This window comes from Dicentrarchus labrax, unplaced genomic scaffold (genome assembly GCF_905237075.1).
Source record: "Dicentrarchus labrax unplaced genomic scaffold, dlabrax2021, whole genome shotgun sequence".
Taxonomy (NCBI): Eukaryota; Metazoa; Chordata; class Actinopteri; family Moronidae; genus Dicentrarchus; species Dicentrarchus labrax.
The window spans coordinates 18,327,950-18,344,999 of record NW_026136711.1 but is presented as its reverse complement, the minus strand read 5'-3'; the positions used below and the strand labels follow the sequence as shown (position 1 = coordinate 18,344,999).

General features: G+C 40.3%; 1 protein-coding gene across 6 annotated transcripts in view; it reads left to right on the top strand.

Annotated features, from left to right (window-relative positions):
* The first annotated feature begins 165 nt into the window (after window positions 1-165).
* The window catches only part of scn8ab (sodium channel, voltage gated, type VIII, alpha subunit b), a 48,515-nt gene continuing 31,630 nt past the window's right edge, over window positions 166-17,050 (top strand). For 2 of the 6 annotated variants that reach the window (XM_051414347.1, XM_051414343.1), the window contains exons 1-6: window positions 167-315; window positions 4,227-4,564; window positions 13,678-13,796; window positions 13,942-14,031; window positions 14,122-14,250; window positions 15,754-15,845. In XM_051414347.1, the coding sequence (XP_051270307.1) occupies window positions 4,283-4,564; window positions 13,678-13,796; window positions 13,942-14,031; window positions 14,122-14,250; window positions 15,754-15,845 (712 nt within the window). In that variant the 5' untranslated portion in view covers window positions 167-315; window positions 4,227-4,282. Of the gene's footprint in view, window positions 316-1,972; window positions 2,669-4,174; window positions 4,565-13,677; window positions 13,797-13,941; window positions 14,032-14,121; window positions 14,251-15,753; window positions 15,846-16,124; window positions 16,217-17,050 lie in introns of those variants that run through there. The other 4 variants (XM_051414342.1, XM_051414344.1, XM_051414346.1 and 1 more) reach the window with 4 other exon arrangements.

The window sequence follows — 17,050 nt, the reverse complement described above, 5'->3', positions numbered from 1 at the left end:
ACCAGATCGGGATGAAAACAGATATGTTGCCAATACTAATCCCAACCAGAATATCAATGACTGCTCCTACATGAACAGTGAGGTTTTTTTTTTTTCTGCTTACGATGCTGCGGTCTCTTGTCCGTTATTGAAACTAAAGGCATTTACCGACACTCCCTAACAATTTGCTGAGAGTCATCAATTATGCAGGGTAGCCGCACGCACTGGGAAGGAAGATAGCAGCAACAATATGGCGACAGCCGCAGTTACTCTCGACTCTTTTCTACATCTGCAGTTCAGTGACAGCTGTCTGGATTTCTGTTAATGCGAGAAAAAGTAAGTAGACAATGTGTTTTCTGCTTTGTCTGATATTTTGTGTCGTGGGATGGATCGCAGTCCCACTTTGTCGACTGACTGCATCCAGTGCCGCAGAGCGGTCCCTCTCTCAGCATCTTTTCCTAGCGTCTGTGGAGGGCTGCTTGCCAGTACATGCACAAATATGTATGCGAGGCATCAGTTAGAAGTGGGGAAGATGACGATTTTTAAAAGGGGGGAAAAACGCGGATTTGTGATGCGACGTGGTAGAAAAACGGGGAGACAGCTGGATATTTGGGGTGTTGGCCTGCCGCTGGATGGAATGACATTTCAATGTGTCAGTATGTGAAACATACGCATACGGGATGGAGAAGTGAGATCTCGTCAAACTTCTCTGACTGGCGACAGCATCTCGCCTCCATAAGCTCCAAGTGAACGAATAATGCGTCGCTTGCAAAATCATTTTAGGTAGCGATTTCCTTGCTACCATCATTTTATAAGTATGATAGTTTTACCCCCACCCTCACCACCACCACCACCCCCACACTCCACCTCTGCGCCCCCCTCCCTCTGGCAATCTCTTTGGAGACTGTATTGCGTGAGGAGGTAGGTGCGTCTTTAGTTTGGCAGTCTTCAGAAGGGCCGCGGCACCCTTTTTCTGGTATTTTCACGCACATTCTCATTAAAAAACAACAACAATCCCCATCATATTGTTACTCTATAAACCTGCATCATAGTTAGTCTCTGGATCTCTGTCGCTCAGACAGTATACAGCTATACGGGTGTGGTGTAGCCTTAAGGCCGTTTGAGTTTCTCTCTCTCTCTCTCTCTCTCTCTCTTTTTTTTTTTTTTTTTTTGCTGTAAATAATTTCACCATTTTTATGTGTGAAATTAGGTTGTGCTGATGTGCTGTAGGTTGCTTTGATTTGAGGACAGGGATGAATTTGTCAGGACATGGCTCGTGCATTCAACTGACCTACTATGAGTTTGGTAGTTAGAGCCTATAGCAGCAATAAACCACACTGCAGCATTTTAGGCTTTGGCCCTATAGGACAACGGCGCGCCTCGGTATTAAACAGTGGACTTTACCGAGGACTGCACAGGCTGCTGATCACTCTCTGGCTTTTAATGACACTTACATGATAAGACATACAGTGTGATGGGGAGCGAGTGGTCGTCATCCCATAACAGGGAGCAAGTTATTTATCTGTGTTTATCTCTACAATAGCCTAATGCTTTATTTAATTCCGCCTTTCCTCCTTATAATTAATGATCATAATCATCCAAAATTCCAGTCAGGACGTCATAACTTCCCCCTGAAATTGGCTCAGACTGGAAAGTCATGGCACCCACCCCTATATAGGATGTGAGGGGTTATTTGAGGGCTCTTTAATATTTTGGCTACCAAGTTATTCCTGCTGGATTTGGGCCCGGTGGGCTCACCCATTCTCAGTGCTGCTGTGGATTTGGACCCATATCTTGGCTTTTAGTGACAGGCAGCATTAAGGCATCAGAGCAGAAATGAATGTGTAAGTTCTTTACCGGCCCATGTGACTCTGATGCAAGTGCCCCTATACAGCCTTCCTCCTCAGTGAGCAGTGTGTCGCCGCGGTGTCCGGTGAGCCCCCATCAGAAGTCAGCTCATCATCAGAGTGCATAAAGCAGAATGGAAGATTTTTTCTCCAGGTGACGGGACGGAAGCCGTGGTGCGTTTGGATGTCTTTTCCTCCGCACAGAGGACGCAGCATGAGCATTTTGTTAAAGCGCTGCTGAACCGGACAGCGACAGCCGTATCGTTTTTTCCTTGGGAGGCGAATGAGACTGAGGCTTTTATTTCCGGACTCAGTCGACTTGTAAACGGATTTGACAGAACCGGAGAGCGGTCCGGTGCTGCGCGCTTTTGGTGCCGATTACCGATTGCGCTAATAGGATGCGCTATAATTGATTTAAAGAGAGTTTTTATTTTATTTTAATTAATTTTTTTATTAAAACGTGTCAAGATTGTTGCGTTTTAGGCTTTCTCATATGACCGAGTGAGTTAGTGGACTCCGAGAGCATTAATCTGCAGAATTTCTTGCAGTTTTGTCCCTGGTCGCATTTCAGTTTTGCTGCCTGTTTTTAGGACTGTCCCGGCGTTATGTGTGAAGTGTACATGCACCGCCGGCCATGCTATTGCATCCTGGTTTGAATCACCTTGACGGTAGATCAATTGATGTAGCATTGGTGGAAGGAGACTTGGAGGTTGTGCCGAGGTTGGGTTACTTGAATCGGACTTCACCCCTCTTCTGGTTGGCTGTGGGTTTTTTTCTCGAAGCTGCTGGGCTGCATCTGTGTCTGCCTGTGAATGTCTGATTTCTTTCTAAAATATTTCCAGGTCTGTACCCTTGTCATTGTTTCGTTGAATGTTGCACACACTGTCTAATTTCTGACAGCCTGAACTGTGACTTGAATGTCAAATATGGTGTATGAAACAGCATGGCCATCGGCCAACTGGGGAGAGAAATTCATCTATTGTAGGAGCCTGGGGAGATGCAGTTGATAATGTTAACACAACCTTACTGTTTAAACAATGAGTCAGAGTCCCAGAGGTTGAAAAATTTCCAGCAATTGTTTATGGACTATCTTTTGACACACTTCAACAGTTTATAATATTTAATTAGTTTTTTGGAAATGATTTATGAATAATGAATAAATAGTCCTGTATGACTCATTGTTTTGGTCAGAATACTGTGGCCTGTGTTGGGCTGTTACATATAACCAACATGGGACAGGTGACATTTGGAAAAGTTTTCATTTTTCTCAGGTGGATTTGTTGTTCTTCATCAAATGAACTGTTACTTCCTGCAATAAACCCCACCCATTCTTTTCTATACCACAAATTCCAGTCACATTCATCTATATGCTTCATCTTTATAGATCAATGGATATGATAAATAGATGGCAGAAGTAAACTCCAAAACAAATTCACAGAAATGAGCCTTCATATATAGTATCAACTTAAGTTCTTGCAGTAAACATGTGTCACAAGACTCTTGGCTAACTTTACTTACACATCTAGCACAAATATCTTGGTCCTTTGCTTGTTTTACTTAAGATTGTTTGGCTCCTTATCATGTTGCACTGGGTCGATAGCAGATAATAGGCTTGTGTGAGCCTGTGTGCTATAGGAGCCACTCTCCCACTTATTTTATAGCCATTACCAGCGAAAGCTCTTAGGAATCAACCATAGAGACTTTAAAACAAAAAAACGATAACTGCAGACCAGGATGTTCATTCTCAGTGAGACCAACAGTACTAACACATTCACATCACATCGTTAGATACACAGGAAATGTCATGAGAAAGAAATATCTCAAAATGCCAAGTAAGATGCATGTGAAGAAGAGAATCAGATAGATGAGTTCCTGGTGGGATAAAGAGACAATCATTTGGGAGGAGAAAACCGGATACATCTGTGAGAGCAAAAGCAAATTCATTGCTGTCCACTGTATGTGCTGGGTACCTGAGCTTACCTTTGGGGATACAGGATAGGCTTTAGTCATTAAGGTTGATGGAGGGAGCAGAAATAGTGCCCACTGATGTTCCAAATGTTTGCACTTTTTCAGCTTTATTTTGCTTTGTTTGCTGTCTCTGGCAGAGCTAGTAAATGCCATCTGTGAGGCTTTAAGCAACACTGAAACTGAAAAGGGGTGCAAAATAACTGGTTTAACATGAATATGGCAAACATTTAAAATGTTTTAATTATAACCATTGGTTATCCTTTCATTATATTAATAAAATGACACTGGATTTGAAAAAACTAGATAGTTATTTTAAAGGATGTTTTTTTTGCTATTCTTTTTTTCTTTTTCTTTTATCTATCACTTTCTTCTTTGCTCAGTACCTTATGCTGACTCTTCCTCTCTCTCTCACTCTCTCTCTCTTCCGTTCAGAGCTGGATGTCTGGGATGGAAAACAAATAAAGAGGAAATAGCTGCAGAATGAAAACATGGCCGCACCCCTTCTTGCACCCCCAGGACCTGACAGCTTCAAGAAATTCACCCCGGAGTCGCTTGCTAACATCGAGAAGCGCATCAATGAAGAGAAGAACAAGAAGCCACCCAAGCCCAGATCGGACAGTAGTCACCGCGACACATCTGACGAGAATGAGCTCAGGCCCAACAGTGACCTGGAGGCTGGGAGAGGCCTGCCCTTCATCTACGGCGATATTCCTAGTGGAATGGCCTCCATACCACTGGAGGATTTGGACCCCTACTATCTGAACAAGAAAGTGAGTTGTCACACTCACACAGGCCAAACACACCACCCTCCCCAACGTATATATATATAGTGAGAACTCTGAAAGTCTGTTAAACCTTTACAAATGTATTATTCAGCGGTTGTGCAGATCCTTCAAATGGGCTAAATCTTTACCTTTTTCTCATGTGAAATTGCCAGCATTGTAAATCAACCATGGTAATATGAAATTCACTGTCATAACAGATTCAGGTTTCATATCAATTTCAGTCAAAATGAAAGTTATTGTATTCACTACAGAGATAGGGAAATCATTATAACAACGATGACCTTGAGGCCTTTAAGAGCTTTTGAGTACTTATTAGTCACTGCTACAGGGGCTTAGAGACAGTCACTACATTATTCGGGTACACTGGGGGTCATACAAGGCCTGTGAGTTTTTTAGTACACCGTTACAATCAGAGCACAACTGAGGCCGAGGGATGGAGTCGCTTTGCTCCTGCAACACTGCAGGATTTCTGTGGAATGCAGTTCTTGGGCAGTGGTAATTCCCATAAAGGTTTTTTGCAGCGTTGATTAATTATCTGTGTTAATGCATGGTAAAGATGATGTAACATCCAGACAGGATGACAAATTCGCCTTTATGCTCATATGCCATCAATGATATAACTAATTTAATTATTTTGTGAAAAAAACACACTTTTAGATGACTGCTCTGTGAAGTTCTCTGTTCAACAAATTGCCCGAGTATACAGCATTTATTTTCATCAGTGCAGTTGAGTAATAATTTACCTATGATTGTACTGTATGGGGCTGTTGCACTTTGCATCTGACTAGCTTAGCAGCAGTTTAGAACTGAACTGGACCTGATTGCTCTGTTAAAATGAACCCGGTGTCTGAGCCAGCATGCACTGGAGCAATGGAATGATCATAATCATAAATTCATCCATGTTGCTTCACTGTTACTGGTGTTATTGTGATCTGCATTGTGTTCTGCAGTGTTTCCACTATTGTTCACATTTCCACGTTGTTGTGCAATTCAAAATCAATATGAGTGAATGCAAGCACACCGCAAGTGATGTTGTGTGCACAATTGTTGAGATTCCCACCCTTGTCAGTGGTCTGATGACTTGATGCAACATTGACATTGAATTTAGTACCACCGATGAATCACATTAAGTAAGTCTCCCTACTATGTTCTTCCTATCTCAAAACCCCCAAAACAGTATCAACAATCTGACAAATGCACAGTTTTGGCTTACACGAAAATTTGTGGCAATTGGTCAGTCAATACATTTATGATTATTCACTATATACCTATACTATACCTTTACATTACTGGCAAACTGACCACATGTGCTCCTTGTAGGCACTAGAGTTGTGGCAGTGCATTAGCAGTTTTTATAGTTTGTCAGATAATCAGTAACAATGCTGATGCCTTTAATTGTAATTGTATACGTTTTCCACTTGATATAGTGGTTCCTTCAAAAGAGCATAAATAGTAAAAGAAAATTTTAGGAATTTAAAAAATGACCTGAGCTGTATACATTTGCCCTTATACTGAATCTTATGACCTTAAACCTTAAATTATATAATATATTATAAATAATCATCTCTGAACCACATCTTGTATTTGTTCCATAGCACTTGATTGAGTTTGGGGTTTCACAGTCGTTTTGGGAGATTTAAAACAGATATCATATCCGAAAAAACACATCTAAAAATGAATCTTATCAGCATTGAAGGTCATGCCTGTGTTACTCTTATTCAAGCTGATATTGTAATTTTTCCACACAGTCATCATCTCTACATCCAAGGAAAATCACCAATCTCCTATTTTCTCTTCAAATTCTGTATTTTTCTTATTAATTACAAACAAGGCTTCAAGACATTTTAGGCTTCTGTCCCCCACTAGTCCAACTGTATTTTGGCACTGCACTAGAAAGAGGAATAAGGAGTGAGGGCTGAAGATGGCAGGAGAGGACAGGCAGTGGAGAGAAAAGGGCAGGAGTATGCTGTAGTACCTTCAGCTGTGTAGACGGGTGGAGTATTCAGTCTCCTGTGTGGTGGCGGTGATAATGTGTAAGAGAATCCGTGGCCTGTACAGCAGCAACAAGCCCAGTCAGCAGGACTGGCAATCTCGGCCAGCAGCACTCCCTCACAGGGCGGATGAAACTATCAAGTGTATGTGCCTTTTGTGATCTATTGATCCACGGCCAAAGTTCAGTGGTGGCCACAGGAAGGGCCGCATTCTTGTCTTATTATCCTTCCCCACTTATTTCCCAGTGCTTACTTCTTTACCTCTCCTTACTTTTCCTCTGTGGTGTCTCACTTTGGTGATTGAAGGGAAGTTGTTTATCATGGCCTCCACTCACATGCCTCCTTTTTGGCTCAGCCATATGCGTGTGTAGGCCATTGAGAAATTGATATAGCTAACAAGACATGATGATTTCAAAATAACGTTTTTTTGGGTAGTTGATCAGAGCATAACAGATTGGCAACCTTGGCTCTATGTACAAAACTTAGATACAAGCAACTGCAAAGAGTCACAAAGCTTTCCGTGTTACTGTACACATTGTATCTTTGTGCACTAAGCTTCAAAGCACCGTTTCCTATAGATTATGTAAGAAACAATGCAGTGAACATAGACTAGACACACTCAGTTCTTCCTCATTTACAGTATGATGGTACTGAAGATTATAAATGATGCCATTTCTTTTCTTAAACTCTTTGGCTTCTGTGATGAATAATTTCATACACGCATTATCTCCATGGTGTCTGTGTTGGATTATGAGTTAACTGATGTTTAAAGCCTTAGAACAAAAACGGTACTCATGTGCTGTTGGCTTAAATAATGTAAGTTATATCTTTATATTGAAAAAAAAAACATTAAAACAACTTCAAAGATGAAACAAACATATTGTTTTTGAAATATTAATTTAATAATCAAGTGATATATATACATTAAAAGGCCCTAGCTGCCCTGAACCTAAAAAACATGGCACATGGACTCCCAATTAATTTTCTTTTCTCAAATTGTTATTGGCAGGAGTTATGAAATATGATAACGTCTGTATTATGTGTATGACAGCGTTAGACTCCACAACAAGATCTACTGTACTGTACTGTGTTATTTCCAAATGTTTTCTGGTCAGAATTGTGTGCCACAGCTCACAGTCGTATAGATTCAGTGCATACTTCATTAGCTGGTATAATATAATATAGTATTATGTTTGATCCATTAGCGATATAACAATGGGCTTCATTGGCATTTGACAGTTTATCTAATTATTATCAAAATTGTGTTGCAGTAGTTATGGCGACGATGCCTAGCTTAAGAGCATGTTTTTAAGGAATTTCAAAAGGGAAGGAAAGGGTACTTGGCTTTTAGACTGACAGCTAGATAGCTTATCTAACTATAAGGCTATAAGATCTGCTAACTTCATCATACCTACCCATATGCTGTTCAATAGGAGTCATAGGCTAAGACTTCACCATCTTACTATCATTCATGTCAATCATTTTCCTAATCCACTAATGTATTTATCCTTTATCACACCTGAGGAAGTATATTCATGGTTAGCATCCATTCCACCTCTGCTGTTCACGCCCTCACCTTTCCAGGCTGCTCTTCTCCTCTACTCGACCGACGGTTATCCTATCAGTCACCATTGCACTGTATGTCAATGAGTGTGGCTAAGTGTGTGTGTGTGTGTGTGTGTGTGTGTGTGTGTGTGTGTGTGTGTGTTTTACCGTCAGCTGCAGGAAACCTGATCACAGCACTCATGCATCAAAGAGAGGAAGAGGGGGCAGTGGTGAGGAAAAGAAATGCAGCGTTGCAGTTCTTGTTTTCCCCTGTGATGGGGAGAGGACTGCCTGGGCTTTTCAAATGTCTGATGTGATTAGGCAATGTTAAAGCTGCTGTGGTCATACAGGAAGAGCAGGAGGGGATGGGTGGAGGGCGTATTAGTGTTTTAGATTGCACTGTGCACATGCACACATCTGTGTCGGGGGCAGGGGATTCAATATACGTGGAAACACAGTTAAGATGATTCAGCTCGAATTGGCTGCTGTTGTTTGAACAGCTTTCATGTTTTGTTGATGCAGAAGCTTCATTCTGATACCGAATTTGGAATTTTGTTGACAATATTATAAAAGCGGTCCAGTCATTTCTGTTCCGCAGGGCAGCTACTAGTGAGCGCACAATGGGATCTCACGGCTAAAGCAGCAGTAGCCACTGAATCTCAGTATGTAGCACTGTACACACCATTACATTATGTTCTTATACCACCATTTCTGTCTCTGTGTGTGTCTCTGTCCATTACTCTCCTTTTCCCTCTCCCTTCCGCCGCCTCCTCTCCGGCATTCTTTCTTTTTTTTTTTTCAGGGTGTAGTAAATTAGAGCGAGGGCCAGGCTTTAGTGCTCTGTCTGAGTCCTCAGTCTCTGATGACACAGCATCCTCCTGTACTGAGGCTGAGTGGGGAAGGGATGGGGTGGGGAGGGTTGAGTGTGCTTTCCACTGCTAGCCAGGTTGGTATAAAGAAGGAGGGTGGGGTAAAGAGTAGGAAGTGGGGTTTTGCAGCACAGCATACAGGTGAAGAAGCGGGATGACGCATTTTTTTGATATAGTATAATATGCAGGGAAATGAGTTTGCAGTCATACTTATTTAGGTGAGACATTACTGGCTGAGTTCTCACTGCAGTAAGCTCAAACAGAAGTTCATGAGTGTTATTTCGGGCTATAATGCTAATAGACATTAGATTAAAGCTCAACATGAGATCTGTGCTGTCACAAAGCATCAAAGTTTCATGGTGAACAATGTGGAAGTTGACTTACTGTAGATGCTCTTGTCGATACAAGGTAGTCATTGAAGAATGGGCTAAAATCCAGCTAACAGTGTGTGTGTGTGTGTGTGTGTGTGTGTGTGTGTGTGTGTGTGTGTGTGTGTCATGTTTTCTCTTTCCAGTCCTGCAAAGAGGCTTGTGAATTCAGATATGTTTCTAAAAAAATATCTTATCTCTGAGTTCTGATTTGGAGCATACGATTGTTTATGAATGCAGTTTAGGGCTCCAACTAACATTTATTTTGATTATTTTTCCAATGACTTGATTAATCTTTTGGTCTACTAAATATTTAAAGATAGATTAGAGTGACTAATGCCCATCACAGTTTACCTGGGCCCCAGATGACTTGTTTACTTTAACCGACAATCCAAAACCCTATGGTATTGGATTTGTGATGGTATGAAATAAAGAAAGGAAGAAAATCCTCTAATGCGAAGCTGGAATTGTTTTGTCTTTTTTCTTCATAAATGCCTTAAATAATCGATCGATTATCAAAATTGTTAGCAATTACACGTTTTCTAATCAATTCATAGTTGATTGTGATTGTTTCGCCGCTAAGTTTATGGTCATCTTCTAATAGGTCTACTATTCAAATCTGCAGTCAGTTTTGTGAAGTAATAGAAGAGTCTTTGTCAGACTGGGGTCCTGGGATGATTAAGAGAAGCACAACAACCCCTCCCCATGATTTAGTCTCTATTGTTTTCCTTCTTAGATCTCACTTAGCTCTCTCTCTCTCTTTCTCTGCCTCCCCCTCCTCATCTCATTCTCAGTTTCTCTCTCTGCTGCATGCCTACCCATTCCTCCTCCTCCCTCCGTCTACCCATCCATCTCAGGTTTGGCTCTCTCCCCTCTGCAGCTCTCTGGCTTTCTGTTCTGCATCACTCCCCCTCCACCCCCTCATCTCTCTCTCTCTCTCTCTCTCTCTCTCTCTCTCTCTCTCTCTCTCTCTCTCTCTCTCTCTCTTCAGCTCTCTTTGCTGCTGTCCCATACCCCTGCAAGCCCCTCTCCATATCCTTGCTCCACTATTCCTTTTCCTCTCTCTCTCTCTCTTTCTTTCTCTCACACGCAAACACACACACACACACACACACACACACACACACACACACACACACACACACACACACACACACACACACACTGCCCTTGCAGCTGCATTCTGCCTCCTGATTCTTGCATATGTGCCTTTTTCTTGAACGCTCTATGGAGAATTAGGAACATTTCACCAGGTTTGCAGCAGAGAAGTCTTTGTTATAGTGAAGCTTGCTCTGCTGAGTTGTGCATTAATGCAAGTGTATATGTATTTATTCCCAAGTATGTATGTGTTAAGTTTATTTAATATTTATTATATGGGCATATCAGTGTTATAAGGATATGCGTGTGTCCTCATACGAAGGACTTCAATATGCACTGTAGTACATGAAAAGTGTATGGTGCACTTTATACATAAATAGGTGCAATTCATCCTCAGTTTCCTGAGCTTACGAGTGGTTCACATGTTGATCCCATCTTAATGTGTTGTGAAAAGCAAATCCTTCAATTCCATAAAGATGAATTCAGTGTCTCCAATTCACTGTCTCTCAACCTACTTTACAGAGTTTGTCTGGGAAATTAATTAAACTGGAGAAATGAGTGATTAATACATCAATTAGTCACTGTTAAGAATTTAAACAATCAGGAATATGTCAACCAACAGTGCTGTGTGTGCATTCAGCGACATAGTGCGGGGGTGTAGGTGTTTTCAGTGGTTGCTCCATGATACTTGCACAGAGTGAGTGGTTTTCTATACAAAGGTGCTGCTTATAATTAATGACATGCTTGAGGTTTGAGTTGATCTAAACTAATAAGATTTTCATTCATCCACTTCACTCATCTTCTTCCAGTCTTTTCTTCTTGGTATAGGTATTAGAAGGCCGTATCACTGTATTGTATTGACACAAGAATGGTTAGTCTAAGTATCATTACCTGTATGTTTAGTCTCATCTACTTTATGGCCTCTAGTAAAGCCTTGATGTTACACAGAATTATTAAGTTTAGTCCTTAACATTATTTAATTTTGATTAGAATAATTTACTTTTTTTTATTATGTTTTATTAAATTGTGCTGTGAAAAGAGCCCATGGTAATGAATCTTCCATTGAGAAAAATCTAACATTTAGTATTTTATAAACTTCAGTGGTTGATCAGTTATTGATTAATCTGGCAGACAATCAATTAAGGAAATTGCCTGACATTTGCATCCCTTGTTCCAGGTTGCCAAATTTGCGTCAACAGCAGATTTTTCTGTCTCCAAATCCACAGTTCATTGAGTAACTGAAGCCCTCTTTATAGTTTTAGGGAATCTTGAAAATTTCAACATGTCCATATGCTGTAGATGATGACCTACATTGTAACTGTGACTCAATGAGGACAAAACAGACATGTTTTCTATAACTTACTGTCCTTTAATCTGAAGTTTTCAAAACACCTCTATAAATCTATAGGATGTTTTCAAGGCAATGTGCTTCACATTGATTTAACAATGGAACGTAGTTATGCATGCAGGGCATCTGTAAATTGCTAATGAGATGTTGCTCATTTTACAACCTCCCCCTCCTTAGAGTCACATACCGTATTTGCTGGGTCAGCAAAACACTGACCTCTGGGAAAAAAAGATTTACCCTTTCAACACTCTTGATCCTGTGTTTTCCTGTTTGTATCGTGTTGATTAAGTATAGATCATTCTTTTCTTCACGTAACAGGAAAAATAGTGAGAGGATATTTTAAGTAGTGCAGATGCTCTATCGGCAAAAAGGAACAGGGAGAGGGGAAGGGAGGGAGAGAGAGAAGAGTCTTCTCATGCAGAGAATACATTTTGTCTTTCCCCAGACTGCGGACGCTATTTTTAATTTAATTAGATTTCAGGACACCACTTGTCTCAGGACACTTCTGGTCGGTTCTCTGTTTCTTTCTAGTCTTTCCCGTGGTGTGAACCATGAACCTGAACCATACACCTTGTGGTGTATGTATTTTTCTAGCTGCCAGTGCCACATGCATACTAAAGACCAGATGCCTCTATTATACATGTATGCTATCCACCAGTGGGTTATCATTTGTGAGTGCAGTGATCATTAAACCTGAACATAAACAGGGCAAGCAACATAGAGTTGGCTTTATGACCTGCTGTGGTTGAATGCATGTACTCTGGTGCACAATATTTTGACAACTTAATTATTTGTAAATTGTAGTTTGACCAATTTTAATATCTTTATTATATAATATTTGCTAATGTTTACAGAAGCACTAAACTGCATTCATATAAACAAACTACAAGAATGGTTTATCATTAATAATGCTGAAGTTTCCGATAGAAATTGATGTATCCATGTTCTTTAATAGTCTGTGGTGTGATAATTATTTAATATATGTATGTGATATCATATGGTAAAGAAGAAAAAACATCCTAGCAGTGTACTCATCCAAACAACACATTTATAAATTGTCAGGAGTCTATTTGTTTGTAAATAATGCTCATACGTTTCACTTTGGCCCTATATTGTCTTTATCCAAAATCATCCACAAACCACACACAGGTAAGCACAAACAAACTTACACTGCTGCCTCACCCCAGCGCCCAGCCCCACTTGGCCCAGTGCTGTTTATGGGTGGGGAGTGGTTGTTGAGAGCTTAGAGTCAGCAGATCTGCCCCTGATCGATGACAGCATTTGCGGTTCTCTTCCAGTAAGAGCTTTAAACTTTGGGCGAAGAGAGTCATTTGGCCACAAAGAGGGGAGAGCTTCCCTTGCACCTGTTGGCTGCTTCTGAGGCAGCTCGCAGAGCTAATGTCACGGTGAAATGCCTCGCCAGTACAGAGGCTCCATGTCTGATGCAACCAGGACAGAGGTATTAACTGTGCTCCAGGTTCTCAGGTAGCCGGCCACAGAGGGAGTGATGTCAGCAGGGTAGAAACACTGTCTTGTGTCCTTGCTGCCACTGACTATGTGCCCTTTTCTATACCTTTATCTTTTTACTATACTGTTTTGTGATTTGTATAGTAAGGCCATTACAAGCTCCCTCACTGAGCACTCTAGATTTCAGTGTCACCTGTATTGTAAGAATCTGCCGTGTACTTAGAGATGAAACAAATGCAGTCGTGCCCCATGACTCAGAGGTGAGCTCAGGACTCACATGAGCTACAGTCGTCCCTTTTTTTGTTTAAAGCAAGACAGCGCAAAGGGTTTGCAGACCATGTACTGAATAGTATGTGCCATATAATAAGCTTTAAAATGTTCTAACTGTCTCTTTCTTTCTCTTTCTCCACAGACATTTATAGTCCTAAACAAAGGGAAAACAATCTTCCGCTTCAGTGCCACGCCCTCCTTGTACATCTTAAGCCCTTTTAATCTACTTAGGCGAATAGCTATTAAGATTTTGATACATTCATATCCTTTCAAGTGGGTCATGCTTTACAGTGAATCGATTTGTCAGTGTTTTGAACATGTCATTTCAGTTGTTGGTTGTATTGAAATGTATTGGGTGTTATGGGGTATCACTGTTCAAAAGTTTCCTTAACTTCTGTCTTCTCACGTTATTCAGCATGATCATCATGTGTACGATTTTGACCAACTGTATATTCATGACATTTAGTGACCCCCCGGAGTGGTCCAAACAAGTAGAGTAAGTACACGTCCATACTCCTTCTCATTAATCATATCCTTGTTGAAAGTATCTGTCACAGTTTTACTCTCTTCTCTCTTTTTTTTCAAGGTATACCTTCACAGGTATCTATACGTTTGAGTCACTCACAAAAATTGTTGCCCGAGGCTTCGCTATAGATGGGTTCACGTTTCTCAGAGACCCATGGAACTGGCTGGATTTCATGGTCATCTCAATGGCGTAAGTATTTGAACTCATCTTAGCAACAATAAAAGCAATAAAAAATGAAAATAATTTAAAACTGTGTATAGAAACTTTGATCAAATGTTAAAAGGAAACAGCAAGAGACAAGAAACCAAAAAGGGGAGTTCAACATGACTAAAAATAACATTTAAGCGTGTGGGTAGAAGAAAGTTGTGAGAAGATAACAGCAGCTAAATCCCAAAAGACAACAGAATTTTCTCACTGCAGGCCGTCTGGCTACGTAAACACAGGTATAACTAATCACAATAATAAAGACTGCATTCCATCCAGGTGTGGTATTGTGAATGTTGGCTCTCTGGTTTGGCTTTTGAGACGTTATCAGTGGAGAAGTCTTTAAGTTATTGGTGACACCTGCGCTTTTACGTCTATGACGAGTCAAGTTTTTCTGTTGGAAAAGTCTGAGTCATTTTAATTTCACAATCTCAATCGGTATATGAATTTGACTAGGAATAATAGACCTTTTTCACAGCAAAATAGTAGGGTAAACATGACACTAATTAAGTTTTTGTTCCATTTAGTGTAGCAGAGCCTTTCCAGTGAGCCAACATGCACAATAGAGACACCCTGACTCTGTTTGACCTGAATGGAACGAAACCTTAATTAGTATCATTGGTAACATCTGTGTTTACCCTACTATTTAATGTCAAAATGGTTGCTGTGAAAAAAAGATCTATTACATAAAAATGTTAACTAAACATTTGTAATTCAACATTATACAGTATAGAGTATACCGGTATATTAGAAAATAGAAATGAAGAGGAATCTGTTCGAACAAAGTCCCCCAAAACATGAAAAAATCACTTTAGTCAACACATTTAGCTGTTAGAGCAACAAACACTGCAATGTGGCAACTTTCTAAGCGTTACACATCTTGTTATGAATAGACGACCAGTTTCTTTTCATTTGGCTTTGTTAGCTCAGTCTAGTAGTTACTAATAAACTCATTACCCCAGAATTGATAGATTTAGATGAGCCACCACAGTAGTACAGCTACAGTTACCCAAAAGTTAATCTGACTTTGTGTCTTATTGAACATGTCACATTCCTAATCCAAATTAATTTCAGAGCCAGTATTTTATCTCATGTCACCTCCTCTGTGGACATGGATTCGTGTCCGTATTGCTGTTTGCAGGCTTGTAAAGACTAGACTGAGTCATGCATGTGTAATTGACAGGCAGTAGGTGTACTTTCTTTCCCCAAGCTATTTGATTGGTTATTAAGATTTTGTACATTTTAGCGAGGCTGAAAAAAATCAGTTTTTCCCCCCCAAGTGTTGATTTGAATGATTTATGGCATGTGAGGTGAATTCTTACCAATATTACAGAAAGGTTCTGAAGACAGTTGCCTACAGCACGTTAACTCTACATGAGTCCATCATACCACATTGATAATGCTTAATAATATATTATGTAACAATCTATTCTGTCTTTCCTCTGTTTGGGATGGCTGCTGAGTAACTGTATCTGATCCACCTTGCAGGTATATAACAGAGTTTGTAAACCTAGGCAATGTGTCAGCACTGCGTACGTTCAGGGTTCTGAGGGCTTTGAAAACAATTTCAGTTATCCCAGGTAAGACAGTCCAGGTGTTTGTGTTTGCGGGTGGGCGAGTCACGGGGTTGATGTTAGGTGTGGTTTTGTTTCAGTCCCTCTCCTCTCCTCTTCCTCCTTCGTTCTCTTCCCACTGGTCGGACAGGCGCTTTCTCTCTTACCGTGGTGTTCCCTCCTGGTCTTCGATGGTGGTGCTGGTGTCGTGCTCTTGCGCGTACATACGTGCGTGTGTGTGTGTTGTTATCGTGTGTGTTGTGTGTCATGGGGTTCTGTTCTGTGTGTCATCCTACCTTGTTACAGATATATAACAGAGTTTGTGGACCTTGGGAATGTCTCGGCGCTGAGAACGTTCAGGGTTCTCCGAGCATTGAAAACTATTTCTGTCATTCCAGGTGAGACTCCCATTTAAACACTAAGGCTGAGCTTACTTTATCTATTACCCGTCTTTATTTCTATTACTTTGATATTTTATTTTATTTTTAAAAAGAGGATGTTTCAGAATTTTGTTTTACTTTTGTTTCTATGACAATCAAAAATGGTAGCAATACATTTTTGATAGGCTTAGCAGTCTATTGGCAGTCTTGTGGGCTCACATGTCCCATATAGACAGCTGGGCTTCTGCAGCACATTAGGGTATTCAACAGCTTTATGTCTGTGCATTTCTACCCCAAGTGAAATAGAAATTAATGTCCAAAACAATGTGATATTATAAAGGAAGAGTCCACGGAGTTGGCTTTCAAGATATTATCAGAGTGGTTAAATGAACAAACTGATTAGGGAAAAAATATGATCATCACCTCTTTACACAACAGTTTTCATACATTTTCATTTCTAAAGACTATTTGATTCCCTAAGACTGCCAAGCCTAATTTGACAACACAATGACGCTGCATGAAGCTTTGAGACACATGCTTTTACGAGTTTGGCTTTAAGGGGCTTTTCTTTTCAATTTTGTTATTTTTTTAGTTTTAAGAGTTATTTGATTTAAAAATCTTTTTCAAGATCTTTGTCCATCCTGGGAGTGAAAGGGAAACATAAATAATAAATGAGATCATACATTTTTTTGCAGGGATCACAGTAACATATGTTTATATATATTTGCTTATATGAGATACACTCCTGCTTGAAATGCTTGTAAAACAATTATACAGACACTATGAATTACTGTATTTCAGCACATATGCATACATGCACATATACCTTACATTCACACACATGCACACACA